Source organism: Equus przewalskii, chromosome X, assembly GCF_037783145.1.
Source record: "Equus przewalskii isolate Varuska chromosome X, EquPr2, whole genome shotgun sequence".
In the NCBI taxonomy this organism is placed as follows: Eukaryota; Metazoa; Chordata; class Mammalia; order Perissodactyla; family Equidae; genus Equus; species Equus przewalskii.
The window spans coordinates 50,024,092-50,041,338 of record NC_091863.1 but is presented as its reverse complement, the minus strand read 5'-3'; the positions used below and the strand labels follow the sequence as shown (position 1 = coordinate 50,041,338).

The following is a 17,247-nucleotide window of genomic DNA, read 5'->3' as shown; positions in this document are numbered from 1 at the left end:
GTCTTCCCCTTCCCTGCTGGAACAATGACCAATTCAAGGGTCTTCTATTCTTCCTGGAGTCACCAATGACCCAAAATAGGCAGTAACGGTAGTTTGCAGGCTGGACTCCAAGGCCCCACCCAAGGCACTCAGTCAACAATTGTCTCTCCAAGCCAGGATGCCCAAAGCAAGCTCTGTGGTAGGTGGATCCAATACCTCTAAGCAGAGCTCATTGAAATAGAGAGGGCTACTTACACATTGATAGCTGGGCAAAAAAAACCAACACTCCCAACGCCATGAGGAGAGGACAATTTCTCCAAATAGTCATTGCTCTCTGTTCTGTTACACTCTTTCTAAGAATCCCTTACTATCTTCTTTAAGACTGAGCACAAATAATCAGAATGTCAAGAAAAGCCAATGTTCTCATTTTACAGATATAAAAACTAAGGCCCATAAAAGTGACTTGCCCAAGGTCACACAGGCAGAGACTAAAAACCAGATATCCTGATTTGGTCCACTATTCTTTTCATTGTACCATTTCTACTAAACAGCATTTTTTAAAAACCATCTAGACAGGTGTCCCAAGGTATAAATGTCAAAAGCTCAGCTCTTCTAACCTAGGGTTTGACAGCTCAGGACGGGATGGGAAACAGAGGGACACTGGACCCAGCCCACTCAGGAAAGCCAAATAAGAAGCCTAGGCATAAAAAAAGGCATACACAAAGAACTTACTAACTGGAAGGTTTTACCTACTCCAAAGGAATAGTTTCAGATGCTGAGAGCCCCAGCCCGGCCCCACCCCACCGCACCCCACCCCCACACTCTGAGCCTTTTCAGGCCAAACAAGACTACTCCTAGGCTATCAGAGATCTGGGTAAGAAGCTAGAGGGGGTGACCAGGCAGGGTCAAGAGGGCAAGGAAAGATAAGAAAGCAGGGTGGAGAAATCACAATCATTCCAGAGCTCTCCCTTCTTCCTCTCTCCTCTCCCACTCCTCCCCACTCCCATCAAAGAGCCTCACCTCCTGCTTTAATCTAAAAATGCCCTAAACGAGGAGAAAATAAAAGCTTGCAGGTGGCACTATAAAAACTTGAGGAAGGTGTTCCCTGTACAAAATGACAAAAGGGGACTAGCTGAGGTGGTGAAGGGCATTTGAGGGGGGAGAAAACAGCCAAATAAGGCATACTTGACTGGTAGGGGATCATCAGGAAAAGTTCCAGAAGCTGACGTCGTAGGGAGGAAGGCTTTAGTCATTGGTTTCCTCTGGCAACTGGCCTAAGGCCAGGAGGCAAACTTCCAACTTTAAGAAAATGCCCAGGCTATGGCAGAAAGAAAGGCAACCAGGCTATATTTTCCCCAGGCCCACCTCAGACCCTGCTGGAGCAGCTCTCCAAGTACCAGCAGAAAGGTGTAGTATAACCCTGAAGCAAAATGGCAGATGTTCTCACCAAGAATATGCTAGATACCCCATGGCCCAGGTGCCAAGAAGAGTAAGGAACCTGGAGACGGGGGCTTTGCTCTATTCCAGTTACATATTTCAGATATTTTCATGTTAGTGACAAGAAAATTTCAAAGGTGAGGAGGCTAACTGACTTTTGTTCTCAGCAAGGGAATTTCTGTGGGTTAGTCAATTTCTCAGGAGTATCCTGTGAGGATGTTTGGAGAGGAGTTTAGCTCACTTAAAACCCTTGAAGATAGCAAAGATTTGTACAACTTAACTAATGACACCCAAATTGGCTGTTACCCTGACCCCCACCCTCCAAACTCCATGGAAACATGAAGGAAGGACTCTCTCACATACCTACTGAGGCAACAAAGACAACAAAATTTGTTTTAGTTAGTTCATCCAATTCTGGAAAACTCAAGGTACCGTCTCCCCCAACAAACTCCTTCAGAAGCTTTGCCAGTTGAGACAGGACTGTCGGCTCTAACTTCCCCCAGAAAGGGCAACTTCATCTATGCTCCTGTACTCTGTGGGCTTCCTTCATTTCAGACAAACTCACTTTCAAAAGAGCACTGGCCTAGGGCCACCTGGTTTACACGATATACCAAAGGCTCTACCACCCAGAATGGCCACTGCCCGAAAGTGTATACATCCTTCAAGGCCCTGTTCATACCCCCCTTCTCAAAATCTAAAGAAAATGCCATGTAAAGTACATATTTTTCTCAAACTGTTTTTAAGTGAGTTAAACAGGAGATCTATGAAGGCAGTAATTGTATCCTCCATCCATTTATTTGTATCCCTTAAAGTAAATAGTACTTAATAACCACTCAATAAATGGTGAGAATGCAGCTGCCTGCCTTCTTTCTTACCCATCCTACCTAGCACAGGGTTGGGCGTATTGCAGTTCCATAAATAATTATGATAACTAATATTTGCATAGCACTTATTAGATGCTAGGCACAGTTCTAAGCACTTTACACAAATTGCCTCATTTAATCCTCACAACAAGCCCATGAGATAGGTACTATTATTATCTTTGCTTTACAGTTGAAGAAAATGAAGCAGAGAAGTAACTTGCCCAAGGCTACACGACTAGTTGGTCACAAAGCTGGGATTTGAGCACAAGCAGTCTGGTTCCAGAGTCTGTGCTTTCCCACCACTACTCTATACTCCTCGTCTATGAAGGCCTGAAAAGTCCTTTTTTGGCTAGCTACCTGCCGCGGGGTTGGCCTACAACACCTAGAGGTGAGTAGTGAAGGCTGAGGCCAGGAGACTCCAGTCTTTATTCAAATGTTTGCTACAGCAGCAAATATATTCTGCAAAGTGGAAAGGAAAGTAACATAATGTTCTCCTAACTCAAGGAACAAGTCAAGCTGGAGCATTATGTCAGAATACAAAGAGCTCAAAATTTAAAATAGCAAAGACAGAGCAGGTAATTTGGGTGCAGGGTGAGCAGGAAGAGAAAAAAGTCATTCTTAGGCCCCAGAATCACTAAGGCACCCAGTGACTGAAACCTGCTACAGCAGAAGATATTTAGGGGAACTCCACTGCAGCCATATTGTTAATGTAATCACCACAGAGCCAATTCTCTGGAAGTCTCTGTCCCCTGGGTAAAAAGAGTCATCGTTCCAAGATGGGCAAGTCCAGTGAGAGGCCACTAACTTGGGAATCGGGAACATCAAGTTCTCCTTTCAATACTATTACCAACTTAATGTGATCTTGAACAAGCTGGCTGACCCCTCTAGCTATGAATACAAAAAAGAAATAACTCTACTCCATAAGGACTCTTAGGATAGTGAGGCCTAATCTCAAGCAGAACATGGCTGGTCTCCTCTCCTTATCTCTCTTCAGTGCAATGATCTGCCTTCCACCACCCTTCACAGCCAAAGCAGAACACTCACCTTCCTTAGAAGCGCTACAGAGCCTCAGAGGCAAGGTCAGAGTCTGAGCCATCTGCACAGAAAGCAAGCTCTGAGGCCAGCTCTCCACACTTAGAAGGACTTGCCCTTTCCATGACCATAACAACACTACGGTCAAGTCACCCCCAGCACAGAGGGAAAAAACAATGAGTACCCTGCAGCAAGTGCCATTTAGAAAGCAGATATTCAAAGTTCCTCTCCTACACTGGGGGTTAGGCAAGTTGGATTTTAGTTCCAGCCCTATTACCAGTTCAGTCAAATCACTTCCCTTTTCTAGGCTTTAGTGCTCCTATCTAAAGAATAAAGGTTGAACTAAAAAGATTTTTTTGTTTGTTGTTGTTCTTTTGTGAGGAAGATTGGCTCTGAGCAAACATCTGTTGCCAATCTTCCTCTTTTTGCATGAGGAAGACTGTCCTTGAGCTAACATCTGTGCCAATCTTCCTCTATTTTGTATGTGGGATGCCTCCACAGCATGGCTTGATGAGTGGTGTATACATCCACGCCCAGGATCCAAACCCATGACCCCAGGCCGCCAAAGCAGAGTGTGCAAACCCAACCACCTCGCCACCAGGCCAGCCGCTGAACTAAAAAGTTTAAGCCCAGCTCAGTTGCTCTGTGGTTCAAAACACTCTTGTGAGAAACCTAGACCACCCAGAATGATCAGCTAAAGGGAAGCTTAAGGCTGAGGAAGTCCTGGGTCATCTTAAAAGCAGATGCATTTGAAATGCTGCAGCCCACAACAGTTAGCCTTCTGCTCACCAGTGGTAGATACCTTAGGAGGTGGTTTATGCCTACCAGCTCCTCAGTGTCTACCAATATATCTAACTACCACACTCATGAGGTTAAAAAGAAATCTGAAACATAATCTCTAGCTTCCTGGCCTTTCGGCAGAACTACAGGGGGTCTATGCTGCTGGCAGGCGGTGAGAAGAAAGAGAGGGAAACCTATGAAGTGTTTGTCTGAGGCTCTTCAGTCAACCCACAACCTACACAATATAGTCTCATTTGGTTTCTTTCTTGTTCCTCAGCAAGGGAAGACATATCCCTTTCCCCTCCATAGACTCAAGAAGAAATGACCAGGAACAATCATGCTTGTGTTCTTGTCAGAGCTACTAATGAAACAAACCAAATCCCAAGCTAGAAACTCTCCATTCTGAACTCAGTACCCAGGAAGAAACAGCACTCCAGAGGTGTAGGGGGACAAGAAGATACATTTTAGCAAGTAGTGTTCAATTTTGTATTCCCAGCATAACCAAGCACTCAACCTAGCCTGTTACACAGAAGGCACTCAAATTTTGAGGAAAGAATGTCTGACAGAGTAAACATACAGATGAGAGGCTTGAGGCTGTACCATGGAATCTCTCAAGAATGTCAGTGCTGGAAGGGTCACTAGAGTGTGCCTAGTACTAATACAGTTGCCTGATGACAACCCAGAGAGACTAAGGGCCCGAAGAAAGGACTTGCATAAAGGTGCACTTCATTTGGATCATTTTATTGAGGACAGGAAAGATGTTCTTCTTACAGGGAAAGAGAAGAAGAAAAATCTTCAGGTCAGAGTTACTTGCCGTTTCCCAACACCCACCTTCCAAATCAGTGGAGTCCTGAGCTAACCCTCCAAGTGACTGTTCTTGTACCACAAATCAGAACCTGGAATTGAAAAGTTTTTCAGCACTGTCAGGCATGAAATGAGAGGAAGGATGAACAGCAAAGCCAGTCAATCACGACAAGACTACCTCCTTCCCTTGACCAATGGACTGCCCCAGTGGAGAGCACCTTTGTACTCTGTTTTTCCTTTTGGGGCAGAAGGGTAGGGTGAAGCAGCGGGGAGAAAAGATTGTGAGTTGAGAAAGATGTACATGATAAACTCAGTTCCATCTTTGAAAGATCAGAAACAGACAGTTCCAACCTGTAATGATACCAATTTTCAGCCACTCTAGCCATGAAAAGCCCAACCCTGGTAGTGTTGGTAGCCAGATCGTCTCCCCTCTGAGGGCCTTAAGTCTAGAAATTTCAATGAGGGGCACTCCCAGGAAGATACAAAGGGACCTAGACAGACTGTTGCCAAGCAACACTAAGAGATCAGAGTTCAGATTAAATGTAGCTGCCATCTCATCTCATCCAGAAAGAATTGGATTTAAAGTCAGGGAGACAGACCAGAAGACCTCTAAATGTTCCTTCTACTTCCATCATTCACTAAAGCAGTCTCCTGAGAGGAGGAAGAGAGAGAAAAGGAGGAACACCCTTAAAATAAGCTATTGTTATAGGCAGCTAGAGAATAATGAAGAGTTAGCAGACTAGTGGTCTACTACACCATCTCTGTGACCCACTCACAGAGCAACCTTCCTCTCTCCAAGCTAACATGAGAGATATACAGATTAGTTGGTTCCTTTAAGGGTCTCATGAAGGCCCTCCTGTCCCACCAGCCCCAGAGGGCTATTCAAGGAGAAGCTTAAAGGAAATCCTCAAGATGGTTTCTATTCTGTCTCTATTATTTACACTTTCACAATGGGCAGAGTGAACTGGAGAACCAAAGAAGTGAAGAGATGCAGGATCCAAAGAGTCACCCTCTCTCATATAACCTCCATTCCTGACCCCTTGCCCAACCCTGAAGTCTGTGGCAGGACTGGTTCAAGGGTTAAAAGACTGAGATTCTTCCTCCTATTTACCAAGTACCACTTTAGTGCCACTCGAGTGGCTTAAGCAATGCTAGGAACGGCAGGAAAATAAACAGTCCACACAACCCCTGTTAAAGTTTAGCTGAATGCAGACCCAGAAGCCTTCAAATACCTCAAGGAGCTGGGCTCTACATTTGCTCACATGGATGGTCTCACCAATGACCACTTGATCACCTTTCCCCTGACCTGTTGATCCAGGGCTAAAACCCCAGCAAACCAAAGAGGTTTTACCAAGACTGACCCTCTGAGACCTAGATTCAAGTCCTAGCTTTGCTACTGACATGCTGCATCATTCTATGTCAGTCCCTCCTGATCTGCGGGTCTCAGTTTCTCCATCTGTACAATGAGAAGGGTTGGACTTGATAGTTGTGAAGAGCCTTTTCAACTCTAACAAACCAAAAACCCAAGAAAACCTTGAAAATTCAAAACAATCTTTTTAGGGAATCCAAGAGAGCCCCAAAGACTTTGTGATCTAAATAAAGTTAAAGAGGGTAGGGAGAGGGAAAGATTTTTTTTTAACAACTGTCTTATCATTATCAGAAAGTGTAGATGGCAGTTAATAAGCTTCTCCATTCTAGCAACTGAAACAGACTCAGGAAACCGGCAACTAGAAGCAGAAACCATGAATTGGTGGGGAGGGGGGTGGGAAAGGAGCATATTTCAACAGATTTAAGAGAGGCTGGGCTGACTAATGGAGACAATTGATTGTAAAAGTGAAACCAACCCCGGACAGACTGCAGAAATGGTTCATATGAATGAACGGATTTGATTCTTCCACTACCCTTCCCTATCTGTCATACTCCAGAAATAGCCTAAAGCACACTAGTGAAAAAGCAGAGAAGAATAAGGGAATTTTCTCCCTTCATCAAAGTTACTAGTTGGTATGCAGTGAACTAGAGTGTGCCCCTAGATGCCTCACCATTGGGTTGAGGAGTTGGAAAAGTGAGAGGAGGTAGCCTCAACTCTCACCAGGAGACCACACAAATACCAATGTTGGTTACTTTGCCCAAATTATCCACTTTCTTTTATCTGAGGACCAGGAAGGCCTGAGAACAAGGTACAATATGCTTTGGGAAAGAGAGGGGACTCAACTTCAAGAACCCAATCATTGAATCGGAATAGAGGGTCAATGGAATGAGCATCAAAAGCCTGGGACCCCAATCTTGGTTCTGTCATCCTGTGTCCTTAGGTAGGTCCTTTCCTATAGGCCTAAATATCTTCACTAGTTAAAAAAAAAGAGAGAGTTGTACTAGAGAGTCTCTGAGGTCTCTTTCAGGTTAAGATTCCATGGTCTTAACAGACTTGATACAGTTATTTCTCCTAAAAGTTGACCATTCCTTAAGCCAAACAGCATGGCAAATTCTCCAAAGCTTCTGGTCTATCAAAATTCAGCCCTTGCCTTCCAATTTGATTCAAATTTCAGTCAATCTGCAAAAAAATACCTTCAGTATTCAGGTACCATCAGTACCCTAGGCCTGACCTCAAAGAGCTCTTACTCCAGTCTCTTTCCTTAACCAGGAAAAGGATCATCATGCTGTCTTCTTGCTACTTTTCACTGAAATGGGATCGTTAAGGCAATTTTGGAACAACTTCCAGGCCCATCAAGTTGCATTTAAAGGTGAGATATCTCATAATTGAGGATGAGAGATGCCATTAGAGAAGAGAGGTCATGAGGCAGAGTCTGTTTTCAGAAATCCACCCACCTATTTAGGCAAAGCCACACCTTAAGAGGAGTCAAGGAGTCAACCACAGAGAGAGAAACCCAAAGAGAGGCTCCTGGAAGAATCTTTATAATCCTCTGTGTTAGCAGAGACCATGGGGTTTTTTTTCCCCTCTCTCTTTTCAAAACCATTCTCTCACTTTGTGTGTGTGTGTGGGGGGGGGGGCAGGGGGAGGGACAAGTGTGGAAAAGCCCCACGTCATAAAACCTTGAGCAATTTAAAAGAGAGATGGTAGAAGCATATACTTGTTGAAAACTTGGTGTTTCTGAAGGACAGGAAAGGCAAGAATCACTTGGCAATAAGGCCGGAATACAGCAACGTGGCAACCAAAGCTCAGCACACCCCCAAAGAACTGGGCCCTCCACCCCTCCTCCAGGGATTCTCAGCCCTTCTCAAGGCTACTAGTCACTACCTCAGCTCTACAAGGCTCAGGTAGTCCTAGGGAGAAGGGTCGGGAGCACTGCTCAGCCTAGGCCAGCGAAACAAGCCACTTGGCTTAAGGGACTCAAGCCAGAGGGGTCACCAGGCCTTCCGGAGCAAGGGAAGGGCCCCAGCAGCCATTTGTCATGACTTGCACAAAAGCAAGCAGGGCTCTTTATTCAGGCACACCCCTCCCCCGTCCCCCCCTCCTGGGCATCCGGCCCTCCTAGGCCCTACTCCCAGGAGGCTTCTGCTCTTCTCACAACAGCCAGTGGAGTGGAGACCAATCCTAGAAGCTACCACCACTCTGCAAAGGCGTGGCCCCACAGGAGAGAATCCACACATCACAGAACAGTCCGGCGGGGATAAGAGACACAGAGCCATTAAGTAATGGGAAGGGCAGGGATTTGGTGAGTGAAGAGGAGGAACTAGTCTTCTCCCCTAGGAAGTAGAGCCGACCTCTCCTAAGTCTGGCGCCTAGTGAAATGTTAGCACTCCTTGGTTAAAGCAAGCAGCTTGGATGAGTCCCTCCACAACTTTCTCCTCCTATCCTAGTGAGAAACAGCTGGAGCCGCCTGCGGAGGCTGTGGGAAAGGTGAGTGGGGGTGCGGGATCCGCCCTGAGCAGCTCCCTGCCTCCTCCGTGCTTCTTGGTTCCCATGGCCCCTCCAGGACAGTGACAGCCTTCCCCCAGAAAGGCGCCAATTCCTGGACTGGGGGAAGTGTTCTCCTCCGGACCAGAGTCCTCTGCCCTGTGCCCATGACCCGTCAGGGGCAAGAGGAGAGCTCGGGCTCCCGAAGAAGCCTTCCCTACTCTCGCATCCCAGACGCAGGGAACTGGAATTTGAGAAAGAAGCCGGCCCCGCCCCGTCCACACTTCTACCCGGAGACTCCCTCACCCACGAGGGAGCGCCAGACCAGTACTGCACTCACGCCCCTCCCCACACCAGGCCTCAGCGGAGGGCGCGGCGTCCCGAGCCAGCGGGTGGCTGGCCAAGCCCCCAGCCATCAGCAAGGGGCTACAAGGGTCAACTAGAAGCCCCGGGCCCGGCAGCACCCACCCCCAGCACTCACCGTCTTGGGCATGGTGGCTGCAAAGGCAGTGGAGTTGGCGAAGTTTGGCTGGTTGCTGTCGGGCAGCGGTGAGCACGCAGTACACACGGCTTGGACTTCGGGGGCTGGGGACACGGAACGGGTCCCTCGCTAGCGTCGGGGCGACTGCTCGGCTTCCTGCTAACGGACCACGACTTCACAAACCCCACCCAGGAAAGAGCCGCCCCCGTCGCGCCACCCGCTCCTTTATGTGGCTGGGCTTCTGCGCCGCTCCCCGCCCTCGCGCCCGCCTCCTTGCCGGCCGCCAGCCTCGCCCCGCCCAGCCCAGCCCAACCCAGCCCAGCCCAGCCCAGCTCAGCTTCAGCTCAGCCAGGCCACACCAGCCACGTGGGGGCCGGCCTGGGCCTGGGCGCGCCAAAGGAGCTTCCACCCCTGACCCAGGCCCACCCTGACCGTCTCCCACCCCCTTCACAGCCCCTAGCCCTCCCAGCCATCTAGCCCCACTCCCAAGCAAGGCCAGACCCTGGGCTGCATGCTGGCAAAGGTTTAAGCAGCCCCAGTCAGCAACTTTCCACTGATGGGGAGCTCACTATCTATTAAAACAGGCCGTTCCCTCTCAAGACAGCTCTGACTCTTAGAAAGTTCTTCCCGTGTGTATCTGAACTACTTTTCGCTGTGGCTTCTGCCCGTGGATCTCAGCTCTGCTGCCAGGGCTACAGGAATCCCCTGCTGTCCCTAACAACTCCTCAAAGGTCTGAAGATCTGATGTCCCCCTGAAACTTTACTTCTCGTGGCTACAGTGCCTCAGGTCCTCCAGCATTTCATCCGTTCTCTTCTGTAGGACTCTATATCCCTTTTCCCACCAAATTTCTTCCCCATCCTTGCTCAACCCTTATTTTCATCAGAATTGGGCTCCTTTTCCCCATATCTGTACTCTGTTCACTTTCCTTCCTTCAAATCCCAGTCTCCATCTTCTTCAAATTAGTGCCCTCATCCTTTAGCCCCTCCACCAACACATTCACTCATTTATGTGATTCACTTTTCGATAAGGCTATAATTCCCCCAGGTTAGATGTACCCCCACTCCACTCCCTTGGGATGTGTCTGCCGGCACCCTTTCTACTTCTTGTCAGGGCCACAGAATTCCAGAATAGCAATATTCTAGACTGTAGCAGTTATCTGTTAAGTTTGAGTTTTCGTTTGAAAGTGACTGGCCATAGTCCTTTTTTCTCCTATCCACTAGCAACTGTGCAGAGGCATGATCGGAGCATCCTTTGTGAGATAGGGCACCACATACCTCAGGGATGATGAGCCAACTTGGGGCAGTGAAAAGGATATTTGAGAGGGGTTATCTAGACACCTGGCTCTGATCACCATAGCTTTGCCATTAACTTACCCTGTGACCAGTATGTGGGTTTGGTAAGTCCCTTCCCCTCTCTGGGCTTGAGTTTCCCTTCTGTAACAAGAAAGGGTTGGACTCCTGGGCTTCCAAGGTTCTTTCCCACTCTGACATTATAAAAGGATAAGAAAGGAAGTAGACTCCCTAGGACAATAGATGAGTGTAGCAGGGTTGCATAAGGACTAGCCTTCCATTTGCACTCAGCAATGAGCAGTCCTGCTCCCTGTCATCTGCTTTCCTAGCTCAACAGTGTCCATGAGTCAGTGTGCCTCAGTTTCTCTCACTGCTGCCAAGATTCATTGATGTGTGCTAGGGTAAACAAAGGTGCCTACCCAACCCATTTACTCGAGCTGAGCAGTTGGCTCGAGGAATAGCAGCACTCCCCAGAAAGCCTTAGCAGCAAGGGTAGCAATGGATGCCATCATGTTCCTTGACATTGCTATGGTCCTTTTCTCCAAGAAGTTCAAAGAACTCAGTGATTTCCTCATTCCTGTTCTCCTAGGGTCCAAAGGGGCCTGAAACTAGGATAAGTGCCTAAAGGGGGAGGGAAAGTTGCTTAGAGACTCCAACTTTCATTATCTATTCTGGAAAGTGGAAAGCCCCTGTGTGTCATTCCCATGTGTCCATGCCAGTATCTTCCTCCCCCCAACAAACACACAAGAGAGCTGGCTAGGGAGTGTCAGTTAGAGATGAATGCACTATTTAAAAGGGAAAAGGGGCACAGGAGTCCAAGTGAAGAAAGGGAGGTTAGAGGGTGGGGAAGCTAAGGAAGTTGATGGAAAGAGAGGCCAAGAGAGGATGGGTTTAGCCCCCTGGGGAGAAGAGTGGGAAATGGTAGGAAAGCATAGACTATCAGAGGTGGCTTAGTCCAGCCCCCATTCAAGTCAAGAGAACTGAGGATCAGGAAGAGGAAAGGACTTACCCAAGATCTGGCAACCAGTGTGGAGAATGGATTCAGGGAGTAATAGAGAAGACGAAGAGCTCAGTTAAACTGTTGCGATTATACAAGCAAGACATTTTGAAGGCTAGAACCAGGGAAGTAGTGCCAACCCTCCCCTCCCCACCCCCCAGCAGACAGCAGCTGATTATGGTGATTATGGTCAAGCTGTTGGGCATTGCTTGAAGGTTAGACATCAAACCCCTGACTAGCATGGACCCATCTCAATTAGCCCCCTGTCTCCAGAGCAGAGCAGAGGCAGCTGAGCTGCTCTCTTGTTCTTCAAGTTGGCCAGCGAAACACTCCTTTGTTTCCTACCACTTTGTAAAACACTTTATGCCTATATGGCCAGAACTTCTGATACCACCCCCTACCCCCTACCCCCTACCCCCTACCATGATCACATGTGAATTGAGAGTTAGCTCAATCTTTCTGGGGCCAGAGTAATCCCCACAATTAGGTTAACATATGATGAAGTTTATCCCAGTGTTTGTAGAGAGAAGACAAGGGAATAAGGGTTAAGCATTCCCACATGTGTTGGCTACCCTGGATGAGGGAAGTAGGAAGTATGAAGACACTTGTGTTTTTAGAAGAGCTGAATTTGGAAAGTTCAAGGAAAAACAGGCAAGTATTTTTCAAGCAGTAAAGCTAGGTGAGGGCCAATATGCACAAGAGTTGTACAGGGACATTCTGGAGCTGGAGTCCAAGGAAGCTGGAAGCATCTGAGTCAGGGGTTAAGAGATGCAAGAGGAGATTTGACCTGGGCTTTGGGCCAAACATGGGGTCTAGATGGAAAGGCTCAGGATTCCTAGGGGGCTTGGACTGTTCTGGAACTGCAGTAAGTCTTGATGTCAAAGCCAAGGGAATGGCAAGCAGGAACTGCATAAAGCTGATTTATGTGAAAGCCTATGCCAAGCTCAAGAGAGAAATGAGATTGGACTTGTAATCACCTCCCACCCAAGATCTAAGTTCACTGCAATAAAGAAGCTTCTGCATTCTAATTGTCATTCCTTCTTAGGAGGACACAATAGTGCAGGAGAGGTAATACCAGAGAAGAACTAGGTAGGAAACAATCTTGAATCCCAGGGATAATTTGGATAAAGAAGCACCCCCACCCTAATCCTTGGGATGGTAGCAGTTGAAAGTTCCCTATCACTCAGAACTTTCTGAGGGCTCCTTTTCATTTTCTTCACTGTTGGAAAGTCCTTATTTACATTTAAATTAGATATCTTTTGCTTCACTCAGCACAATTGCTCTTGGCTGATGCTTCAGGAAGGAATTAACTAAGCCTCTGAGGTTGCTCTTCTCCTTTATTCATAGAAGAGAAATGTGGCAGAGAGATGAGGACAAACATCAGCTTGAGGCCACACATTCTGAGGCTTTCTCTCTTCCTTCCCCTGGGCCAGTAGCCCAAGCACTAAGCTAGCTGTGCCCTTTACACAAACACGAAAATAGGCAGAAGAATATACTTCTGTCTCCTCAAAGGGAAGAGGTCTTCTCTGATGCGAGCTCGGGGAGCCAAGGAGTGAAAAGAAAGATTTCTTGGACTCTCAAGGTCTGGCAGTAGTACTCTTTTATTTAGAGAATATCACAGGGACAGGACCCATGGGCAGTGAAGAGCTGCTGGCATGTTGACAGGACCCACCGTCAGTAAAGAGCTGCAATGGGTTGAAGGTAAGGCTAAATTTATAAGGCATAGGCATGTGAATTATTTCTTTACAAGACAAAGGAAAGATCATGAAAAAAAATCATTAAAATGATATCAGTGCAGGGGGGTCTGGTTATTGGGTGGTCCAATAACTTTGGATAGGAATCAGGTCAGATGAGGTCAGGACATCCTATGCTTCCGCGAGGATGATATAGATCGGTATATAGGACAGGACACCTTGGACTTCTCTCCCTGGGGCAGCCTTGATCCTCATCATTCTTGGTACAATATGGTGAAAGTACAAATTGAAGCAGTAGGGAAATCTTGCTTTTAACCATCCTCAATCTTCCACCCATTTCTTGGGAACAAAAGCTAGGGTTTGGGTGAAAGGGAGAAGATAACATTAATGAGGTACTTATCATGTGCTGAGCGGTGGAGAGACCATTTCAATATCCAACAAGAACCTTGAGAGGTAGAGATGAGGAAATTGAGGCTCTGAGGAATGAAGTGACTTATGCAAAAGTCACATGGTTTGTTGATGGTGGGACAGGGATTCGGTCCCAGGTCTTGTGAGTCCAAAGTCCACCTTCTTTCCACCAACCTGACCTGTGAGCTTCTCAGTCCCCAGCTGTAACCAGACAAACCTGAGGAAGGAGATGCCTTTTAAGATTCGTATCACCCCTGCGTCTCAGTGGTCAGACTAGACAGCTTGAAATAGCGGGTGCATAATAACAAACAGCAGTGATACGGCGTCTTGCCAGTATCAAGTGCCTGGGAATATTTATTATTAATCATACTAATGGGCCACAGTGGGAGAGAAGAGAGTTTCCTCTCTGGCTTTTCCTCCAATAAGGCTGAAAGCTTTTCAAGAGCTTCCCCCATCCAGCCAGTATCAATTCAATTTGAGCCAGTGTCCTCTTGGAATATGAAAGTAGCCCTACAGAAAGGTTCTCCCAGCCCGGACCCCAGTAACCAGCAACCAATGACCAGAGACCACACAGATGTGGCCAGTCTGCCTGCAGGGCCCAGAGAGAAAACAGCCCACTGAGCATATGGCCCCTCCATGAGCGGCCCACAGTTCAAACTCAATACACCTAGAAGGAAACCATCCATCTGTCCACCCCACCCATGACTCCCACAGTGACCAGGTGCCTGCTAGGTGCCTGGTTCTACGTGAGGCTCTGCGAGGGGTGCTCACCCTCTGCCTCCCCAGGAGCTCTCCTTCCCAACGGCTCTGTATCTCTTGGTGGTTTTGCTGTTAGCACCGTCCTTTGTGTGCACCATGTCATCACCTTTAACTCTCCTCTGCCTAACCCCTGTCATCTGGCCACCAAGCCCTGTTCTTTGTCTGTCTGTCCTTCACAGCTTCCCTCCCACCCACCTCCACTGCCAGTGCCCTAGGTCAGCCCTGATCAACTCTTCCTGGTCTCCCTACCTCCAGGCTGCCCCATCCAGGCCATCCTCCACATGGCCACCCTCCACACGGACACTATGGTGATCTTCAGAAACGCAGCCTTCACCTGCGCTCAGAGTTGTCAAGTGACCCCCTCTGCCCGACACACACTTAACCTTTGCAGCTTTTGCTTCCTCCCACAGCTCCCCAGTGCAACACTTCCCTTTGAGCCAGGCTACTCCCACCATGTGCACACAGCACGGTGTGCTCACTCTTGTCTCTGCACAAAGCCCTCTCTTGATCTCTCCTGCCCTCCTTTGCTCTCTGCCTCCCCCCAGCTCCTGTACTGCCTGAGGTCTGCAGTGCTCATCTGGCCTCCTTCCCACATCCTGCTTTGTCTTGTCACTTGCTGCTTTTTGTTTTTTCCCTTTTCCTCCATCCCAGTCTGAGCTGTAGTTGCTCCTGGAAAGGGATCAGACTGTGTTCCACGCAGAAGGAGCCCAGCACACTTCCAGGCATGTCTTTAGAGCTCAGGACAAGTTGTTCAGCTAGGCAAGAGGAAGAGAGGGATCTGCCATTCTCATGTCAAGCCCTGTGGGTCTATCAACTTGTATTATGTCCAGTTCTCTCAGAGCCCAAGTTCCCTCTTACATTGCCTCAATTCTCTGGTTAGGAGACAAGACCAATGGAACAGAGCCTCCTACTCCTATTTCATTACTCCTTCTCCCCCAACTCACAACTCACTGTCTCTCTCTCTCTTTCTCTCTATCACTTCCTGTGTGTGTCTATGTTTGTGTGTGTGCCAGCTCTGCTGCCAGTCTACCTTAGAGAAACATTCTACTGTGCACAAAGAGGTATTTACAAGGATGTTCACTGCAATACTATAATAATTAAGGGAAACAACCTAAACATCCATCACTAGGGGATTGATTATATACATTATGGTATATCCATACAACGGGATGCTGTTCAGCCTTTTAAAAGCATGAACTACCATGAAAAGCACTTTTTTTAATCTACTATGGAGTCACAGAACAATGTGAATAGTATGATACCACTTATGAATTAAAATGCCATGTCTTTGTACACATTTGTAAGTCCCCAGAAAAGGGGAAAGATGCGCAACAAACTGATATCAGTTGTTATCTCTGGAGAGGGGACTGGGATTAGAGAGGAGAGAAAAGGGAGAATTTTTACTTATTAATGTATATATTTCTGTATTATTTAATTTTTTTAAATAAGGCTGAATTACTTTTGCAATTATATAAAATGTTTTAAAAAAAGAAATATGAGTAGGAGAAGGAAGAATAGGAATAAGAGATGGTAAAGGAGAAAAAAGGAGGAAAAAGGAATCTGGGAGAGAATGTAGATAGGTTGGGCAACAAAATCAGGATCCAAAGTTTATGGCAAGCCCAAATGATGGTAAAGCTTAAAAGTAGAACAAATGTAAAGATTGTGCTTGAGTCCAAATAGTCAACCTCATGAAGAAAATATGAGAAAGATGTGACTTAGCAGTAGCATGGCTAAAAAGACCTCTGAGGTTTTACTTGATAATAAACTCTGTAGATGTTAGCAGTGACCTGTGGCTGCTAGGAGACTTAATTCAAACCTAGAGAGCTAACATCTAGGATGAAGGGGCAGTCCTGCCTTCTTTCCTGGTCAGACCACATTTGAAGGACTATATCCTGCTGTTTTCCCCCCTTTAAGGGGGAGACACAACACTGGGGTATAGCCATAGGAGAGTGAGCTAGCTGAGGATGGGACTGGGATCTAGGACACATGAGGAACAAGTGGAGGATATGAGGTTGTTTGAGAAGATTCAGGGGGATGCTGTCTATGTCTTTGACTTCTGAATGGCCACCTTAAGAAAGAGGGAACAGATGGTCTTTATATGACCCCAAAGGGCAGATCTGAGAGAAAACTATAATAGGATGCAAGGAAGAAGTTCCTAATGGTCATATCTGTCCAAAACTGGAGAGAGTCACTCAATGAGTATGGAAGTCATAATTGGAGGTGTGTGAGCAAAGGCTGGATGATCCCACACTCTGAGATGTTGAAGAGGAGATTCCTATACTCTGAGTCTATGAAACCAATATGGTAACAACCCTTAAGTGAAAACAAGGCCACTTTAAAATCATTATCTCATTCACTCCTACGAAGAACTTAGGTACAGAGTAGGTATCAATCCTTATTTTCTAGATGAGGTAGCTGAGGTTCAAAGAAGTGAGATCACTTGGCCATGATCATACTACAAGTGAGGACTTGAAATTAAGTCACTTGACTTTATTATTCATCCAGCCATTCATTTTATTCATTCAGAAAATGTGTGTGTGTGTGTGTGTGTGTGTGTGTGTGTGTGTGTGTGGTATGTGCTTACTATATGCAAGGCACTGTACTAGGCCCCAGGGATACAGACATGAAAAGATAGAAGTCCCTACTCTCACAGAGCTCACTGGCTGGTGGGAGAGACAAAAAAGAAACGTATTATGGAAATGTGTTCTTTCCACCACTCCCCACATCCTAAGTGTTGAGCTATGGGGATCAAAGGCTTCATCTCAGCAAGGCTAATTGAAATCATTGGCCCAGCGTGGAAAGCTCCCATTTCCAACACTCTGAAAAAGCAGCCCATAGGAGAATGGACAAGAGACAGAAGGGAGGATGAC

At 47.0% G+C, this 17,247-nt stretch overlaps 1 protein-coding gene across 1 annotated transcript in view; it reads right to left on the bottom strand.

Moving 5' to 3' along the window:
- Positions 1 to 9,539, bottom strand: part of MSN (moesin) — a 62,073-nt gene extending 52,534 nt beyond the window's left edge. Inside the window, exon 1 of the mRNA XM_008543128.2 lies at positions 9,230 to 9,539. Coding sequence (XP_008541350.1) covers positions 9,230 to 9,241 — 12 coding nt within the window. The 5' untranslated portion in view covers positions 9,242 to 9,539. The remainder of the gene's footprint in view (positions 1 to 9,229) is intronic.
- Positions 9,540 to 17,247: the final 7,708 nt, after the last annotated feature.